Consider the following 19472-nt stretch of genomic DNA (forward strand, 5'->3'; position numbering starts at 1 on the left):
AGCCTTGCAAGGAAGGAGGAATTGGGAGAATGGGACCATCATCCTGGCGAAACTCTGAAAACCTTGAACCTTCTAACTCTAATAGCCTCCTTTTCAAGTCGAAGCACCCCTTCCTCCCTCCCTGTCTGGGAAGAAAACCCTTCCTGTCTGTAGAAGCTCTTAGAAATGCCCTTTGGTAGCTGCACGTAGGGGGTGCCCGTCCCCCAAGATCCCACACCCGCCTGCTCTCATTGCTTCTAGGTTTATGGCCAGATGCAACTCCCAGAAGTGACAGGGGATATGATCTATCGCCTGCAAAATTTCTCGCTCATTTTTAACAACAAACACCCGGGTCACATGTGTTTAAATGATTCATAAGGACGTTGGTTCAGGGTGAAAGGAACATGGTATTGGATTAGGCCTTATTTATTGACAGGAGCTCACTAACTAGAGGTCAGATTCAATGTGTCAGCTCAAGCAGCTGGGAGTGGTTCTCATGTTTTTTTTTTTTTTTTTTTTTTTTTTGTAGATTCGCTGGACTCAGAGGTGGGCAATGTGGAAGAAAGTTGAAAGGCCAGGATTTCCTTGGTATTCCATAATGGAATGAGGGAGACGGGATTGCTACCATAGGTTTGTACAATCTGCTTACTAACCCCCTAGGGATATCCCAAGGAGGATCCAAAGGATACTGTCTGCCCCACATTTTGGGGAGACGTGGATGATCAGAGAATTTAACAGCGAATCAGACAGACACTCTCCCTGGCCTCGCTGTACGCTCTGCATCACCCAGGTCCTATGAGACAACCAGCTCACAGTCAGCTTGTCGGCGCTCGGCCTCAGAGCCGGTGGAGTCAGAGTCAGTGTCTCTGAGCCCACGGGGGAGCCGCTTGCTTCCCGAGCCTCAGTTTCCTCATCTACGAATGAGGCGCGTCGACCCCTGAGGAAGCTGTCGGCGTAAGTGAGGAAGAAAGCCCTCTCAGCAGGTCCTGGCGAGGCTGCGGGACACTGGATTCAGAAGCTGCGCCCCCTCCTGCCCAACCCACAGCCATGCTGGGGAGAGGAGACTCAGAGAGAGTGAGGGTTAGGACCGAGGTGACCCAGGTGGCGGACCCAAGAGGAGCCTCTGTGATGACGAGCGGAGAGTATTAGCAACAACCATTTATTCGGCATCGACTGCAGCCGACGCTCATTTCGTCTCCGCACGTCGCGAGGAGGCAGATTCTGTCGCTATCCCCACTTTACAGATGGGAAAACCGAGGCCCAGAGAGGTGAGTAGCTTTCCCGAGCTCCCCCAGCCGGAAGCAGCACAGCGAGGGTCTAATGCAGCCCGGCCTGACCGCACGCGCCTTGCTTTTCCCCTCCGCCCTCCTAGGTGAGAAGTGGGGAGTCCTGGGCCCCCACCAACACCCAAGGCTGGTGCTCCAGGTGTGCGCCTGACCAAGTCGGCTGTGGTTCGAGAATGGCGTGGCAGGCGGGGGCCAGGCAGGGGCTGTCCGGTGGCCGCAGCCTCCCAGAGCACACCGAGCTGCCTGGGCTGGACACAGGGACAGTCGCCCTGACCTGTTGGCCTCTAGGCAGACCGGGAGCAGCCCAGGGTCTCCCTTCGGGGGTTCGTCCATTCTTGCTCGGGCCCCAGAAAGAAAAGCAGAGCCCCACCTGGGCCTCCGAGGCAGCCGGCAGGCGGGGCAGAGGACCGAGCAGGCCCACCTGCACCTCCTCCGCCTTTCGAAGCAGCCGGAGCGGCTCGCCCACGGCCTCTGCGCCCGGACAGCAGCGTGGCGAGCGCGTCTGCGTAGCCCCGGGGCTGGCATCCTGCTGCCTGTGAGGCGAGGGCCCTGCTTATCTTCATGAGACAAATGACAAACAGATACGCCGCGAGCAGATCCGAGGCCTCCGGGCGCCTGGTCCTGAAAGCCTCTGGAATCTTCTGTGCATCTGGCTCTGGTCAAGGGGGCCTTACTGTTTGGCGTGGGAACGTTCTCGCCTGGCCGCTGTTCTCGACCCTCTCCCCCGCACCGGCCCCTCTCTGGAATTTATTTACAGCTGCTCCGGGAGGTCTGCTGGAGAGGGCGAAGCCTGGAAGCCATGGTCCGGCGAAGGGAGCCGTAGAAACAGCTGGATCAGGGATGCCGGCTGGGAGCGGTGGAGGCGGGAGGCGCGGCCTCGGGCCCCCAGGAGGCATGAGGCCCCGGCCGGAAACACCGTCCCCGCCGCGGGGTCCCCTGTCCACTGCCTCCCACATCGTAAGTGCCTACTGTGTGTGAGGTCTGCGTGCAGGACTCAGACGTCACCCAGCCCAGGTGCTGGCCTGCAGGCCGAGGGAGAAGAGGCATCACAGGTGAGCCGGTCGCTGGGCCATTACTGGCGATTGCTGGTCAACAAGCCTCTCAGTTACTCCCGTGCTTTCTGCCTCGGCGAATGGCTACAGGACACACGCACGCACACACACACGCATGCACACGCACATGTGTGCACACATGCGCGCGCGCACACACACACACACACACATGCACACACAGGAGAATCGTTTAGTGCCAGCTCACAGACCCAGATCCTTGCTGGGGCCAAGGGCAGGCTCCAGGAGGCGGCACCCAGGAGAGAGCCATGATCCTGCTTTGATGTTCCAGGGATGGTTCTGGTAGCTCTGAGAAGCCTGGGCAGTAAAGGGTGGGACAGGGGCTGGGAGACCCCTCAGGAGGCTGTCGCGGAGGTCCACGCGGGAATGCAGGGGCCGGAGAGGGCAGAACACCCTCACCTGTGCAGCAAGCATCCAGCAGGGGGTGAAGGCCAGACACCCCAAACCCACCAAGGATCACACGTGCCCAGATGTGGGGAGACAGCTCCAGCCCCAAAGGGCCTGGCTGAGGAACAGGGAAAGGCAGCTCCGAGAATCGGTGACCGTGGCCTCGGTCTGCAGTGCGAACCTGAGCCCAGCGCTGAGCTCGCGGGTGAATTCCTGTCATTTCTAGATGGGCGGATTAAAAGCCATTCTCTTTTGCTCACAGCCAGGGGGACAGGAGTGGAAGATGACAAATGAAAACCAGAAGTGAGAACAGACTGAGGGGAGGGGGTCCCCTCCCCCTGCTGAGCGCCTCCGAAGCCCCCCCCCCCGCCCACCGGGGTGCCCGTACCTTCACCCCGCCCTGCGCCTTCCCAGGCTTCCCCTCCCCACCTCGTGAGACACCCCCCAGGACGCCCCGCAGCCTCCTGAGAGTTTGCCATCCTGGTGTGAAATCATAGGCCTGTAACTTTCCCTTTAAGACTGTGGGAGCCAGGGAGGCCGGCCAAGCCTGGGCTGGAGGTGGGGACAGCGGGAAGAAAGAGAAAAAGGAGAGAGAGGCAGGAAAAGTTTTTTTTCAGAGGAAAATGCTGGGTTTGTCCTTGCCCCTGACGTCAGATCTCGCTTTAATAAAACCCCCAAGGGCTGTGGGAAGAGGCGTATCTGGTGCTCCTGATGGGCCGGCCAGTCTCGGCCCAGCTCCCCGGAGAGGTGGACCTCTGGGCTGCCCGGTCGATGCCTTTGCACTGACTTCCAGGCATGAGGTGGATCCTGCCCTGGACGCTGGCTGTGGCGACGGCGGCAGCCGCGGGCGGCGCCCTGGCCTCGGTGAGTCCCGCCCGGAGGGGCCGGGAGAGGGGACCCAGGTCCCTTCTCCACCTGGTCCTGCTGCGTGGTGGGCAGGATGAGAAGGGCGGGAAGGATGGGCAGCCAGCGGGCTGAGCGGACGGGGGTGAGGCCTGGGGCAAGGTGCTGGGCTGCATGGGGTCAGCGGACCCTGGCAGGGGAGGGGGAAGGGGTGACAGGGGCCTCCCAGCCTCCTCCCCGCCTGAAACAGAGCTGAGAGGAAGGGGCCGCACAGAGCTAGGGGCGGGGGGCCCTGGAGGCCAGACCCAGCTCTGCCGCGACGGGCTGTGTGACCTTGGGCTGGTCACTCGCCCTCTCTGAGCAGCGGAAGGTGAGGAAAGTGTTACGAGACCGCTAGAGTCTTTGGGTTTGGAAAGTAAGTCTCCAGCGCTGGAGGAACTACAGGAAGGAGGGCTGGGAAAGGCCCAGAAACGCTGAGAAGGGAAGTGCCAGCCTCGGCGAAGGCGCCCCCCGCGCGCCCACGGTGCCTAGGACGCTGACCGGCGCTGTTGCCGCCGCCGTGGGCGCGCAGCCCGCTGCAGCCCGCGGGGCGTGCAGGTGTAGGTCCCGCCGGCGACGCCCGCTGTCTCCGGGGAATCCCGATGTTCTCTGTCCCCCACCTTCAGCCCAGGGCACACCGAGCGGAGGGGAGGAAGGTCTGCACCTCCGAGAAGCCAGGGGAGCAGAGACGTGGCAGCCCAGAGCCGGCCCGCTGGGGCTGGGCGTGGAGGCGGCAGGCACGGGGCGGGCAGGAGGGGGACAGCTGGAGGGAGCTTCTGAGCCCAGTGTCCCACAGCCCGGCCGGGGCCTGCCGTCCACCGGAAAGCCAGGGGGCGGAGGGAGGATGGCGAGGGGGCTTTCTTCCCCACTGACGCCGACAGCTTCTTCTGGGGTCGACGCGCCTCATTCATGGATGAGGAAACCGAGGCTCGGGAAGCAAGCGGCTCCCCTGTGGGCTCGGAGACACTGGTTCTGACTCAGCCAGCTCTGAGGCAGAGCGCTGACAGCTGACTGTGAGCCAGTAGCGTCCTGGGAGCCGGGTGACTGTCGCAGAGCGGGCGCCCGGGAGAGTGTCTGATTCACTGTGAAATGCTCCTACCTCACATGGTGCCTGTCAGCCCTGCGAAATAAGATGCTAACTCCATTTCACAAATGAAAGACGTGGACACAGGTCACGGACTCGCCCGGCGGTCTCACAGTCAGTGGCCAGGGCTCAAACCGAGGTCTTTCCCGGCTCAGTCTCTCTCTATCTTCCGGAGCTTTCTGGGTTTCGGGGACACGGAGCATCTCCCACGGGCTGGAGCCACCAGAAGGAGCCAGCGCAGCCCTCATCACACGGTCAGCGAGCAGAAGGGTGTGCGGGGCAGGCGGCGAGGGCCGAGGGAGGGGCGGGGGAGGGGGAGGGTCTGCGGTGGGTCTGAGGACACAGGAGCCCCAGGTACCCCCACAGGGATCCCCAAGGCGGGCTGCAGAGCCCTGGGCTCAGCCAAGGAGACACGCGCCTCGTCGCCCAGAGCCAGACGAGCTGGGACGGCAGGACAGAGGGACAGCTCTGGGGAGGAGCCAAGGCACCGCGCCTGCCTGGGGGCCTTTTCGGGGACCCGCCCCCCCCTTCAACCCCTTGAGGGCTGTGACACAAGTGGCAACCAGCACCCTGCTCTGCGACCCGATTCCAGGCTTGGCCGTCCGCCTTGCACTCACACATAAAGGGAGCGCGAGTCCGCTCAGAGGCCCAGCGGGTTTTTCATGGAAAAAATGATTATAGCTGTTCCTATGGAAGACAGAGTTCCGTGGGAGTTGCCAAGAAAGCTTCGAGGAAGTGGGGTGGTGGGGGCAGGGGGAGGAGGCGGGATGCTGTTAAATAGCAAAGCATTATCTGAAAGTCCTGCGATCGGAGGAGGAAGAGATCAATCGAGCAGCGAGACGCAGTAGTGACCGCCGGAGCGGAGCCAGGTCCGCTCGGGGACGTGACGTGTGACGAAGGTGCTCGGCCGATGTGGCTCGCGGTTCCGCCGCTTCGTTCTTTCCCTTCCTCCGGGGCGTCCTCAGTGCCCCCCAGGGCCTCGGAGGAGGCGAGCTTCAGACGGGGAGCTCGGCGGCGTCCTGTGCCCGATGCCGTACACGTAAGGCCGTCCTCGGCTCACCCAACAGACACTTATGAAGCACCTCCTAAAATTCTCGTAGCGATACTGTTAGGCAGATGTTATTATCCTCCTTTGTAGAGGGAAAACCGAGGCTCAGAGAGGGTAAGTCATCTGCCCGAGGTCACACAGCTGGTTTTCAGCACGGCGGCATTTGAACCTGGGCCCGGCTCTTGGCAGCACAGCCTGCTGCATCCCTGCTCCACGAAGTTGTGCAGAGATGAGAAGCACACGGTCCCCGTCCCTCTAGAGCCCAGAGGGTAGCGAGGCAGGTGGCGGTCACCCACATGTCAAAATGGTCATCCAAGAGAGCGAGGTCGAGTGCAGCCTCTGCTGCTGGCTGTGCCAGCTCCGGCAAGTCCCTCGCCCACAGTTTGAACCTGAGTGGTATTTCAAACCCCACCCGAGGCCCGACACCCCCGGCCGCCTGCTCAGAGCCTCTGCTGGCCGCTGGATGCTCTGCCCCCCTCCGTCCACCGTCTGTCTGGGATGAGCATGTCAGACACAGGCATGTTCCCCTCGGCGCAGCCCTCGGCTGGGCTCGCCGCCTGCAACGGGCATGGGAGTGGTGCTCCTCGGGACACTAGACCCTGACCTTGCCCCGGGCAGTGCTTCTGGTCTTGTCAGCAGGATGGAGGGAAGACACCTCCCCCAAGTTTCAGAAAAATCCCCTGTCCCACCTCTGCCAGCAAAGTAGCCGAACTCCGGGAGGCTGCCTTCAGCTGCGAACAAGCAGAAACGCTGGAATTCACCCAGGGACTTCTACTGTCTCTCTGGGCGACAGGGAGGGGTTGCTACATCACTGTAGGTCCCTGCGGTCCAGGGTGGGGGTCCCAGGAGGGGCCAGGCAGGATGCCAACCATGGTCCGGGAAGCAAAGCAAGCAAAGAAGAAAGGGTCTCGATTGAGCCATATAACACTGAGACTCTCTAGGAGCGGGACGTGGGCACCGTTCACTCACAGCGCCTGTGGCATGCCCCGTGTCCCTGTGATGTGGGCGAAGATGAAGGCTAACACGAGCCAAGCGCTCGCTGTCTGGCACAGGGTCCTGAGCAGTCTGCAAATATCAACTCACCTGAAAACCACAGGTCTACGAGGAGGCAGTATCACCATCGCCCAGACCAGCACTCTCCAGTCAGGAGCTCCGCCCACCCGAGGCTACTAAGCACCGACACGCGGCTGACCCCGAAATTCCCGTTATAACTTTTCTATTGACGCCATATCGAAATGACAATATCTTTTTTATTTTGAGTTAAACAAAATACATTTTATTAAAACAAACTTCACCTGTTACTTCATCTATAAAAGACGTACTTGCTCTTCTGGGTCAAAGAATGAGTGGAGATAAGGCACGCGAAGTCCCTGCACACCGGAGGGTACGTGGGGAGTGGTCCTCGTCTTCCAGTAGCAAGGCAGGGGCATTGCCAGCTCGAGTGGAAGCACTGGCAGCAGGCAAGTGCCAGGTCCCAGCCAGCAGGGTTTGCAAAGACCCCAGGCTCAGCACCAGGTGGATGGGAGGAGGGGCGGACCAACTGTTAGGCTGTGCCGGGCTCCGTGCCAGGGGCGTCTTCTGAAGATCTAAGGTTTCCACATCCTGGCCAGCTTTCTGGCACAGCTAGAGAGTCAATGAACACTTTTTTGGATTATCATATAAGAGAAAAAAATACTGGTGATGATGATGACGATGATGATGATGATGATGATGATGATGGTGATGATGTTGGTGGTGATGATGGTGATGATGCTGATGATGATGCTGATGGTGCTGATGGTGGTGATGATTATGGTTGTGATGATAGTGATGATGATGGTAATGATGGTGATTGATGATGCTGATAGTGGTGATGATGGTGATGGTGTTGATGAGGATGGTGATGATTCTGGTGGCGATGATGATTCTTAGAGGTGAGACTTGTGTCTCGTAACCTCGAGTCAGGGTCCCTTGATGCTGGCTGTGAACGTCACCGCTCATTCTCTTACTTGTTCCGTAGATGCTAACCACCATCTATGTGCCCGGCTCCTTCTTACTGTGGGAGGTGTGGTCATAAACGGTTGGCTCTGTCCCCACCATTGAGCATGGCTCACAGGTTGGATATGGATTTTTACAGTAGCAGAGAAGAGTGTGTTGAGAAATCAAAGAGAAAAGTTCAGAAAACTGTGGAAGTGTAACTAATGTTATTGGTGTGATGATTGCATGGAGGGTAATTTTTTAAAGAAATATCTCATACTTTAGCGCACACTCTGAAGAATTTCAGGGAAAATTACATGGTGTCTGGGATTTGCTGAGAAACACTCAAGAAGAAAAAAGTATGCATGTTAAGTGGGAGCATCAGACGACGTGCTAATAATTATTGCAGCGGGCGATAAGTCCGTGAGGAGGTATTCTCCTCCCAACTTTCGTGATTGTTTAAATACGCCGCCAACAAAGAACGAACAAGTTTTGGTTTGTTCGTATGTAACGTCCGGATAGACATGGTTGGCACTTGACCATGTTCCGTGTTAGCTGTCACTCGTGTGAATAGCGCTGTCACCCTCCGCTAGAAGTTAACGGACGTTTCTAAAAGGAGCATTTAAGACTTATGAACGACCAGATCGTAAATAGTCTAAGCTTTGTGGACTAGAAGGTCTCTGTGGATAGTCTTCTTTGTTTTGTTCTTTTCTTTAACAACCCTTCAAACGTGCGACATTCGTTCCTTGCCCTTGAAAACATGCGGTGGGCTGGACGTGGTCTGGGTGGAGGTTGCCGTTTCACACTCTTGCTCCCTTGGAAGGCTGTGTGTCCCCCGAGGCTTTGTGCCTAGAACTTAGTCAAGGCTTTGTGTACGTTCGATGAATGAAGGAATGAATGAAGGAAGGAAGGAAGGAACAAAGGAACCCACGCACGAGGGCTCATTATTTGGAGAGAATCCTGGCCCCCTGCCCTTTCTACTCTCTTTGTGTGAAGTTATGTCCCCAGCCAGAAGCTCGCAAGACTGCTTGCTTACAAAACCAATTAGCAGAAAGCCTCAAAAGCCGTCCGCGTCCCCTGACACGCCCCCAGGCCAACACTGTGCCAGCCGCAGGGGCTTCGGTCCTCTGGCCGCCGCTCCCCGAGAGGCCGAGGTGAGCTGGGCGGGCTCTGGGCCATGCCCCGTCTTCCAAACAGGTGACTTCAGGGAAGCAGAGCGAAAGGCTTTCCTAGACAGGGTCCCCACGGGAAGCCAGCCACCAGGCCCCGCCCGGATCCTGGGGGTTCACTCCTCGGAGGGGGTCAGGCAGGAGGTGTCCACACGCTCACGTGGGGGTGCGTGTGAGGACGAAGCCACGGGGAGGGCCGGGGCCTCTCTTTTCAGTAAAGGAATGAACGAAACTTCCCCCAGGAGGCAGCCAGCCCATTCCTGAGGTCCCCAGGCCCGGTAGGTCTGGCCAGGCTGTTTCTGTCCCAACCCCGCCCCCTTGTGGAGAACCTAGGTGCAGCCTCCCTCCCCGGGCAAGCGGAGCTCGGGTACCATCTCTACCGTTCCCTGGGTGTGCTCGCTGAGCTCGCTCAGGGCGTGCCAGGCGCGGTGCGGGGAAGGGCAACCCATCCTTGAAAAGCCCCGCAAGGGGTTCCGGTCTCCCCATCTGGGGGCTCGTGTGTGCTCGGGCCCAATGCCATCGCAATCCTCACCCCCAGCAGCGCCTTGTGTGTGTCTCTGTACTGAGACTCCCTCTGGGTAAGGACCACGTCTCATTCATCTGAGCGCCAGCCGCACAGAAGATGCCTCGTGACCGTGCGTGGTGCAGGAATGAATGCATGAATGAATGAATGAGGGCGTAGTGCAGCATGGTGATTACAAGTAAGGGGCCCTCTGTGGTTGTAGGCCGCTGCCCGGCTGCGAGACCTCTCCTTAAGCCCTTCACGCCCGTTTCTTCCTCTGTGACATGGGGACAGTACTGTGGCCGCTCGTGAGGGCTGCTGTCATCCCGGCTTACGAAGGCAGACGTCGGCCCGGGCCCGGGCCGCAGAGCCGAGAGCGGCAGGGGCGCTCGGAGCGGGGCTCCCCTCACCGCAGGTGCCATGCTGCTTTTCCTCATGCCAGGGCCGAGGTCACTGAAGAACCGCACGCACCCCCGCCTTCGGCCGCCATGCCCACAGCCACGCGTTTCTGTAAAATTAGATGGAAAGTCCAATTATACTTACGTGTCCCCAGGTCCATTTCAGAGAGCTGGAAAACACCGTGAAACCCCTACTCCCTGCTCGCCTTGAAACAGCCTCTCAAAAATACGTGTGCAGCACTTCCTACAGGGGCTTTAATGTTTTTCCTTCCCAATTTCAATCTGATTAAATTTATCTAATAACTGAGACTAAGGGGGTCAATTTACTGATATAACTTGCCTGCTGATGCCCCCCCCCCCTTGTCCAGAGGGTCTGGCGCTGTCTTAGTCCGTCCAGGCTCCTCTGGCTTCTCCTAGACCATATTCTCGCCCTCCACATCTGCCTTATTTCCCTCTTAACGTCTGCTGTTGGAAAAAATTAAAAAGAACGATGCGGGCCGCATGCGGCAATGAGTTTGCCACAGTCAGTTTCTCCGTCTGCGGAGTGGGCACGGCCACCCCAGGTCGCGTGGCTCGCGGTGGATGAGAGAACACTCAGGGCCGTCTGGAAGGGGGTCAGGCCTTGCGGTCTGCTCCTGTCTGTGGTCGGGAGTGCAGGGACACGCTCCCATCCACAACGAAAGCGGGAGCCTGGTAAGAGCCTCGGGGGGTCCCCAGGGCCCAGCCAGGCCTCCAGGGCTTCTGGAAAGAGCCTCGGCCTCAGAAGAGAGCCCCATGTAGGAGTCTCTGGGCAGATGTACTGACTACACAGCACTTCCTCCAAATCTGCCTGGGTCACCACCTACCTGAGTTAACCTTTGCTCTGCGGGGTGTGCCCAAACACCTATTACTTAAACAGGAACAAGTTTGTTGCTTTTAGTTTAAGAACAGAGAATCACATGAGCGATATTCTCATTGTCCACCAGAGATGAGGAGGTGGCCGGGGGCCCTGAGTGCCATGGCCCTGTCACTCTGCACAGGCGCCACGGGTCGGGGTCCCGGAGCCCCTAGAGCAGCCTGGTCAGGTAACAGAGGCCAGGGTGACATCGTGGGGTGACTTGTGGAGCTGCAGCTCTGACATGAGGCTCTACACATTTTCTTGGGCCAGGTGTGGGGTTCTGGAGCGACCAGAGACACACTTCCCGAAGGGCCCCGTAAGTGTCACAAGCACACCCCTGCCACCCACAGTGAGTCCAGCGCTTCCTCATGCTGATGGCCGGTCTCCCGGCATGTGGGAAGGACGAGTGTGCTGGGAACTTGGGGCAAGGGAATCGCTGAACAGAAGGTCTGGGGCCTCAGTTCTCTGGCCAAGATGACACTTCTGTTCCTTTTAAGATGAAAAGGAGAATGTGTGTCTTTATGACAATGGTCCACATACCAAGGCAAAGGTTGAGTGGACATGCCATGCCGCTCTGGGCATTCGAGGTGGTGGTGTCGTGTGTGAGTGTGTGTGTGTAAGAGAGAACATGTGTGAGCCTGAGTTTGCAGGAGTGTGCAGGTGAGGTCTGGGAGGCTTTCCACCACCAGATGGCGCCAAGAGCAAGGGCCTGGCTCAGGGGACGACCCAGAGCCCATCTCCACTGTGCTGGGCGGGGGTGATGGGGACTCAGCTGCCTCCCTCAGGTGGGCGGGCCTCCTCTGCGATTCCTCCTGGGGACTTTTCACTAGGCATGCAGACAGCAGGATGAGCAGCGCCCATGTGGAGGGGGGTGCCCACCAGGTGACGGCCCATCCAGCTCAGCTCGGAGTCCAGCCCCCCTAGGTCTGTGCGGGGCACCATGGTGCTGGGAGACGCACAACAAAGAGGAGCCGGGGAGTCGTGCTTTTGAGGGTCCGCCGCGTGCCAGGCTTTTCGCGCACAAAGTGGTCTTCACCCTCCTAACGACTCCTGAGGGCGCATTACTGTGGCCATGCCGCAGATGGGGATGCTGAGGCTCAGGACGGTCAGGAAGATTGTCTGAGGCCACCCAGACAGAACCCACTTCTGCCTGTCTCACATCCCATGTTCTCTCCGTGGGTGGAGGCCAGAGATTCTGCTATGTGCTCCAGCGAGGAAGGCAGCTCCTCTAACGTAGCCTGGGGAAGGCACGGAAGGCTTCCTGGAGGAGGAGGGGTTTTCGTGGTTTTTTGTTTTGTTTTGTTTTTTTAATTTCCTCTGCCAAGGGTGTGTCCTGAAGGCCTGGAGACTGGTTGGAGGTGGTCCATGGGTGCTCATGAAGCGCCTGCCTTCCACGGTCACAGACGGACAAGGAGAAGTCTGCGTCCGTGGAGTCAGAATGGGGTAGCTATGTGTGTGTGTGTGTCTGTGTGTGTGTGCACGCACTCATCACTTTTAATGATTTGGAAGTTTAGGATTTTGTTGTGTCATGTTGCGTTTTTGAGGAAAACCAAACAAGGGCAGACAAACAGCTGCTTCTCAGGTGAGCGCGGGCCGGCACTGCCAACCCCCAGAGCAAGGTGCTCCCACCAGCCCACCCGCCTAAAACCAAGCCTAGAGGGGACGAAAACCTCAAATCGAGGTTCGCCTTTTTGACTTTCAAGGGCTTTTACTTGTCGAGTCCATGTTTACCGCACTTATGATGCGCCAGTCTCAGAACCAAGGGTCCGGCTAATCTGGATCTCGACCTGGGCCATCTCTCCCAGCCTCTGGTCTCGGTGGCTGGGGGGACCCCTGGGAGAACCAGCGCTCTGCGTACAGCCCCACGTTGGAATGAATCACCTTTCACGTCTGCCTCCGTATGAGCCGTGGGTCCCACAAGCACAGGACAGTTTTAAATTCGCCTTCAAATTCCTAAAACTTGAAAGAAACTAAGAACAGTCTCTGCAAATGTTTGTTGAGTGACTGAAAGAACCCAGAGGAGGCAAATAGGGTAGAAATAAGAGCTGAGTTGTCCGTGGCTTTTCCCAGACGTGGACAGTGTCATTCCCGGACACTGTCCCTCTGCCTTTTTTGGTCTCAAAAGACCAAGTTTCCTGCTTGGGAAAAGGGAGAATCTGTCTGAATATCTCAGCATCCATTGTTCAAAGAATGAAACGCGACTCTGTGTGTTCCACAGCGCGGGGCTCCTCTGGTTTGAGACGGAGGGGCGGCCTGGGCCCCCACTCCCAACTCTGGAGTCACGGTTGAGAAGCCCAGGCAGGGGGCTCCCAGCAGGGGCCACCCTGGCCGGGGAGGCTGGAAGCAGTTCTCCCAGCCTAGGCTTCCAGTCAAAGAGGTAGCCGAGGGAGCCGAAAGGTGATCGGATCTCAGAGATACAGCCGGCTCGAAGCCCCTGCACACACAGACACCCCGAGCCGTTCTGTCTGCCCACGGGGCGGCTCTTCGGGCCTCATTTCCCTCTCCCAGGTGGACATCTGTTGCGTCCACCATATTTGCCATGATAAAGATGAACCTGCTGGCCGCGGGATGGGAATGGTGCTGTGGGGAGGAACACGGGTGGGGGACTGGAGCAGGGGCCCGTCGCCCTCGGTGCAAAATAAAAATGGTCCTCGCTGCAAGGGCTTGCGCTGGAGCAGAATGCCCCGCCCCACACACACGGGGGTGGGGGGGGGGGGGGGGGTGGGGGGGGGTGGGGGGGGTGGGGGGGTGGGGGGGGGAGGGCAGGGGAGGAGCCGCAGGAGCCGCAGGAGCTGCGAGGTCGCTCTCTGCAGCCCTTTCCTCGTGCTCAGAGGGGGAAATAATAACACACATAATAATTAATAATAATAATAATTAATAATAGGTCAGCTGGGTGACACCCAGTTTTAAATATGAGTCAGCTGGCTCTGTGGGCCCTAAGGGACCCTCAGCAGAGCAGAGCGTGGGCCTTTGGGACACAGAGAAACCAGTGGTGGGATCGCGGCCAGGCGCGCAGACGACCGATCAGAGGGCGCGTCCTCCTCGGCTCCCGCGAGGTGCAAGGAGGCGACTCAGCAGGCTCCCCGGCTGTGGGACGAGGATGGAGGGAAGGGGAGCTGCAGGAGGCTTCGCAGGGCCGGAGCTCTGACCTGGAATCTGGGCCCCGCCGCCCAGCAGCGGGGCGGGTGATGGTGGGGGCAGGGCGTGGGGGAGGGTTCCACACGACGCTTCGTTCCTCGGAACTCCAGGACGCTCTGTCCTGTTTGTTTTATAGACGAGAAAGCTGTCTGGCTATCAAAAGCGTGGTGGAAAAACACACTTTAATGTGAACCTGCTGAACACCACGGAGGTGGGAAGGCGACGGCAGGCCCTCTGGGCTTAGAAACCCCTGCCGGAAGCCCCCCGCCCCCTCACCTCTGCCGTTCCCCCGCAGGGCCTCTCCCCAGCCCCCACGGCCATGGCCTGGACCCCGGCGCCGCTGGAGGACGCATCCTCGCGCCCGCAGTTCTGCAAGTGGCCGTGCGCGTGTCCGCCGGCGCCGCCCCGCTGCCCGCTGGGGGTCAGCCTCGTCACGGACGGCTGCGAGTGCTGCAAGATGTGCGCACAGCAGCTCGGGGACAACTGCACGGAGGCTGCCGTCTGTGACCCCCACCGGGGCCTCTACTGCGACTACAGCGGGGACCGCCCGAGGTACGCAATAGGAGTGTGTGCACGTAAGTAAGTGAGACCTTCCCTGCCTTCCGCGGGCCGGGCGCCCAGCCCCGGCCCAGGGCCCCTCCCCCGCGGCTTCCCCGGGTCAGGCTCCTGCTCTGCAAGAGGTACCCCACCCCCAGCTGGAGATTAGGGGCGGGAGGCTGGGCGCCTCCCGAGGGTGGCTGAACCCGGCCTTGGGCCTCGTGCTGTCTTCTCCGTCCTGGAGGCTCGGAGGCACATCCCTGGCCGACTTCAGGGAAGAGGGGGCTGCCAGGAGAGACCTCAGCTGGTTTCCTTCTCTTCTTGGCGGGGCCCTCTGAGGGATGCCCACGGCCTCCCAGGGGCACCGAGACCCCGCGGCGCTCCAGATCTTTCAGTCGTATTGTAAATTAAGATAATATATATTTTTAACATTTAAGTCTTAAAGGAATAAAAGCCGGCAGCCTGCACCCACCTCTCCTCGCCACCCACAGCCCTTCAGCTACTCTAGTTTTAACTTTCCAGCCGTCTCTCTCGCTAGTTACGACTATGTAATGCATATCTATCTACGGCGGTAGCTCGCTTGGCTTAAAAATACCAATTTCGGATAATGTATCAATGGTCTTATGTGATAGCCGGTGCCCTAATGACTCGGCTGCTCAACACCACTTGTCCACTACCGTTGTCGTGTTTCTGTTCATACAGTAACCCTTATCCGTAACCATCATCACCATATTCTCGGTATGTACATACGGCTTGCGGCAGCATGAGCCAGCATACCTGCCCGAAGGTCCTTTCTCATGAAGCCTGCTGTTTTCCCCGGAGTTTCTATTGGTCTTTGCTTCCCCCCCCCCCCCCGGTCTTTCTAATGTTCACAATCCCCATGTCGGGGGGCGGGGGGCTGTCGCTGTCTTGTTTTTTGCTCTGCAAGCGCTCCATCATTTCCTTTTTTTTTGCTCCCAGAGACCTCCTTTCTGGGACTTTCTGATCTCCTGCTTTTATCTGGACTGGTGTTCATTTAACTTGGTTCATCTAAGCGTTCGTCCAGGCTACACGACCCGTCACGATGGGGAGAGGACACTGAGCGTCATGGTAAAGCAGAGCCCGACTCCCAGGACGCTGCGCAGAGCCTCATAAGCCCAAGAGCCTCTTTCCTCCCTTAGCGCCGGAGCGAGACGCCCCCGGAGCCGCGACTCCATGTATCCCCCTCCTTTACGTATTTTCACACAGCATGGGCTCGTCCTCAGCGAACCCCCTGTACCTCCCGAGGTGCGTTATGTGCTTGATTCCAAGTCGGACAACCCTGTCTCAGCCTCGTGGTGAATTTGCGAGCGCCTTCTGCTCTTCCGTTGTCGGTTCGTGCTTCAGCTTTCACGCCGAGTCCTCTGTGCGTAGCTTTACCAGGAGCCACCGTGATTCTTGCATTGTTTGTCTTTTATTCAGACTCATTGGTAGACCCCCCCCCCAAAACTGTGCATTCAAAGAGGACTCGCAGCGCGGCCTGCACACAGTCAGCTGACATGTCGGTTACAAACATCGTTCCTGAGCCCACCCGCACTTACCGAATATTCTCTGCAAGTGGGGGGTGGAGCCTCCACTTTAACAAGCTTCGTGGGTGATTCTCATGCATGCTCATGTCTGAGACTGACTGCTAGTGTACAGTGGTCCCCCTTTATCCGCGGGGCATGTGTTCCAGTGGATGCCCGAAATCACGGGTAGTGAGTGCCAAACCCTAAACACACTGTTTTTTCCTATATATACTCACCTATGATAAAGCTTATTAATTAGACACAGTGAGAGATTAACAATAATTAATAATAAAATAAGCATAGCAATGTACCGTAATGAAAGGTATGTGGGTGTAGTATTACTAGGTCAAACGAGGGGTCCTTGAACCCTGTGATAACACAAGTGTTGATCTGGCAGCTGAGATGGCAGGGGGCGTAAACAGGGTGGATACGCAGGAGAAAGGGATGGTTCCCATCCTGGGCGGGATGGAGTGGGACCCCGTTATTCAGAACGGCCTCCAATTTAAACCTTACGCATTGTTTATTGGATCGTTTATTTCTGCACTACTCCATTTAATGCTTTCAGACCACGGTTGACTGTAATTGCACCCGTGGAGAACGAACCCGCGGATAAGGGGGCTACTGTAGACAGTCAGTCATGTACTCTGTCCCCACGCCCGGGTAAGGACACCTGGCTGGGCCTTCCTGCACTACCGTCCCCTACGCTTACATGAGACTGTCTCGTTTCTTTCCCCTTTAACAGCTGTTCCTCAAGGTCATTAAAAAGGTAATTCGGTTCTCTGCGATTACACTAATCTCTAAAGCCATACTGACATCTTGCCACGTGCCAGGCAGCACGCCTTCTCCACGGACCCAGAGCCCGTGCAGGCTCCGGAGCAGCCTCTCCTGCCCGCCCTCCCCCACCGGGGCCTGGAAAACCACCTTCCCAGCCCACCCGCCCCTCTCGCTCCCTGTCTCAGGTCCCGCAGCCTCTGCGCTCCCCCTCACCATGAGCCTCCTTCCGTGTGCTCCTTCCTCTCATTCGGGGGTGGAGGGAAACACTGGCTGCGGGGGATTTTAATAGGTTTACACTTGCCAAGGATTCTCTGGTCATATAGGTTTGAAGACACTGGACTAAGGTTAAGCAAGTGTTACAGAACTCCTCAGAGGTTTTAAATGTTCACGTCCGTTGTCACGTTCCCAAAGAGCGGCTAGCATAAGAAGCCTTTTCTTTTCAAACCTATTTTCACAGTGAACTCTTTTGTCCAGGAAGATTTTAACCCAATCAACACAAACACACACGTACATACACACACATACTCTCACAGATACACGTATCACGTGCAAAGATGTGTACACACATACACACACATACACACACACACACAAAACTCGCTAGTATTCGACTGAACATCTTCCTAGAAATGCTGCCATGATGTCTGAGTTCGTGAGACCTTAGAGAAAAGAAGAAAATCCAAGTACTGACAGTTACAGAGAGGAAGGGGCCTCGGGGACAGAGGGACCAAAAAAAAGGACTAAATAGACAAATTCATCAAATGGTCAACTCAACCAATGGATGGTCCCCAGACGGGCTAAATCTGTCCTTGGAGATGTGCTAAAGCTCAGGCGGGACAAGACAGGTCATAAAAATGATCGACCACAATGCTGGCAAAGGGAGAGTGATGAAGACCGTAGCAAACCGGAAAATGCAAGCCCTGGCGCTCAGAGGCGGCCGGCCCCGAGAACCAGCCACTGCGGCCAGGCAGAAACCTAAGTTTCGTCTTGTTCGTTCTGCTCAGTTTTCAAGAAAATCCAAAAATCCAGATTTGGGTACGATTTGTCAATGATGACAACACATTCAAAAAAGATTTTTGAAAATACTCCGTGTGCCAAACTAAATACTTCTGCGGGCAGAGAGCGACCTCTGAATTACAGTCCTTGGCTATTTTGGTTGTACAAACACTGCTCTGCATTTACTGCAGCTGGGTCAGTGTGGTTCGCTGGAAGGACCGTGGAATTCACAGGCAGACAGACTCGGGTTTTGAATCCTAGCTCTGCCACTTGCCGGGCTACGTGACCTTGGGCATGTCGCTTAAGGAGCTCGATCAAACCAACCTCGTGTGGTCGCTGAGAATAAACAAGGAAACATATTAAAGCCCCAAATGCTATCGGCCGCTACGGGTCACCGACTTACTCGCTTTGTTTTAACTTCCCAGTGGTGTAGAGGTCATCTTAGCCCTGTCCGGGGTCATCCTCAGAGGAGAGGCAGTCAAGTTCAGGCTCGGACTCCCCAGTATTTAGAGTAAGAGAGTAGATAACTCATGAGTGGTCTTTGGATCTAGACAACCTAATTTCTCATCTCAAAACTATAACTAACTAGCATGATGACTTTAGCTACTTAAGCTTTTATGTGTCACTTTCCTCATCAAGGAAAATGTGACAAATAATGCCTACCTCTTTGAGTGGCCGGGATGTTAAGTGGCTGATACATGGTAGAAGCCCAATCAAGATTAGGGCTCACCCCACCTCCCATCCATCCATCCCTCTATCTATCTATCCATCCATCCATCCATCCATCCATCCATCCATCAGTCCATCTACTGATGCATTCACACAGTGAATTGAATACAGTCAGTGATCATATGACATGAGGGTTACAATGAGGCATGGCCCGCTCTCTTTGCTTCCCTGTAGCTGACAGTCCATTAGGGGTGTGGGTGAGGGGAGCGAAGGCCCAGATGCCAGAGCAAGGGCACTCGAGTTCCGGAAGTCCTTCAGTAAGAGGTCAGCTCACCAGCTTACAGGTCTGAGATAGGAGATGGAGAAGGAAACTCTGCCAGCTCCACCAGGAGCTGGTCCTTCAATGAGTTAGAAAGAAGGCAAATGAGGAGGGGCCGTGAAGCCGTCACACACAGCATCCGTCTCTGCTCTCCTTCCAGCCTGGGTGGGCAGGCCGGTCGGAGCCTCTAGCGCCGTAACCACAAGCCACGGCTCCGCCCAAAGCCCACAGGGATTGTGGGCAGCTTCTAGAAGCAACGGTTCTCAACCACGGCTGCAAACCGGATTCACCTGGAAGTTTAAAAAATACCAAGATCAAAAAATACCGAGTCCCAGGTCCACCCTCGTATTCCGGGGCACAGTGTGGGTGGGCATCAGAACTGTAAAGAGCTTCCTTGCGGTGGCCCTGTGCAGCTGGTGGCAAGAAACTCTTGTGCCAAGGGCTCCGAGCACCGGGCGCTGCCTCCCCCATCCAGAGCTCCCATGCATGGGTTCAGACGCGGGACTTCAGCTCACGCTGTCTGCCTCTACACCAACATGCATGTGCCTGCACGAGAACACGCATGTGCCCCCGCAGGAGCACACACATGTACCCACAGAAGAACACACACACGTACCTGCACAGGAACGCACGCATACACACATGCTTTCCTGGAACAAAAGGGCGCAGGTCAGGGTGACTCAGAACACAAACATGAGAGCTTCGCTCGGCGCTTCCTCTGCTTCGTTTGGCCTCCCCGCCCCCCACTTCCCTTCTTTTCCTGGTGTCTGGTAGAAGGGAATGTGCTGTGGATTCAGATCCCTTAGGTTTGAGGCTCAGTGCTGTCCCTCACCCACTGGGTGACCTGAGCTAATGAATCACTTGACCTCCCCGTC

General features: G+C 57.2%; 1 protein-coding gene across 1 annotated transcript in view; it reads left to right on the forward strand.

Annotated features, from left to right (window-relative positions):
• Positions 1–3204: 3204 nt before the first annotated feature.
• Positions 3205–19472, forward strand: part of CCN4 (cellular communication network factor 4) — a 28513-nt gene continuing 12245 nt past the window's right edge. Inside the window, exons 1-2 of the mRNA XM_036233051.1 lie at positions 3205–3586; positions 14072–14351. Coding sequence (XP_036088944.1) covers positions 3518–3586; positions 14072–14351 — 349 coding nt within the window. The 5' untranslated portion in view covers positions 3205–3517. The remainder of the gene's footprint in view (positions 3587–14071; positions 14352–19472) is intronic.

Source organism: Rousettus aegyptiacus, unplaced genomic scaffold (genome assembly GCF_014176215.1).
Source record: "Rousettus aegyptiacus isolate mRouAeg1 unplaced genomic scaffold, mRouAeg1.p scaffold_m13_p_15, whole genome shotgun sequence".
Classification (NCBI taxonomy): domain Eukaryota; kingdom Metazoa; phylum Chordata; class Mammalia; order Chiroptera; family Pteropodidae; genus Rousettus; species Rousettus aegyptiacus.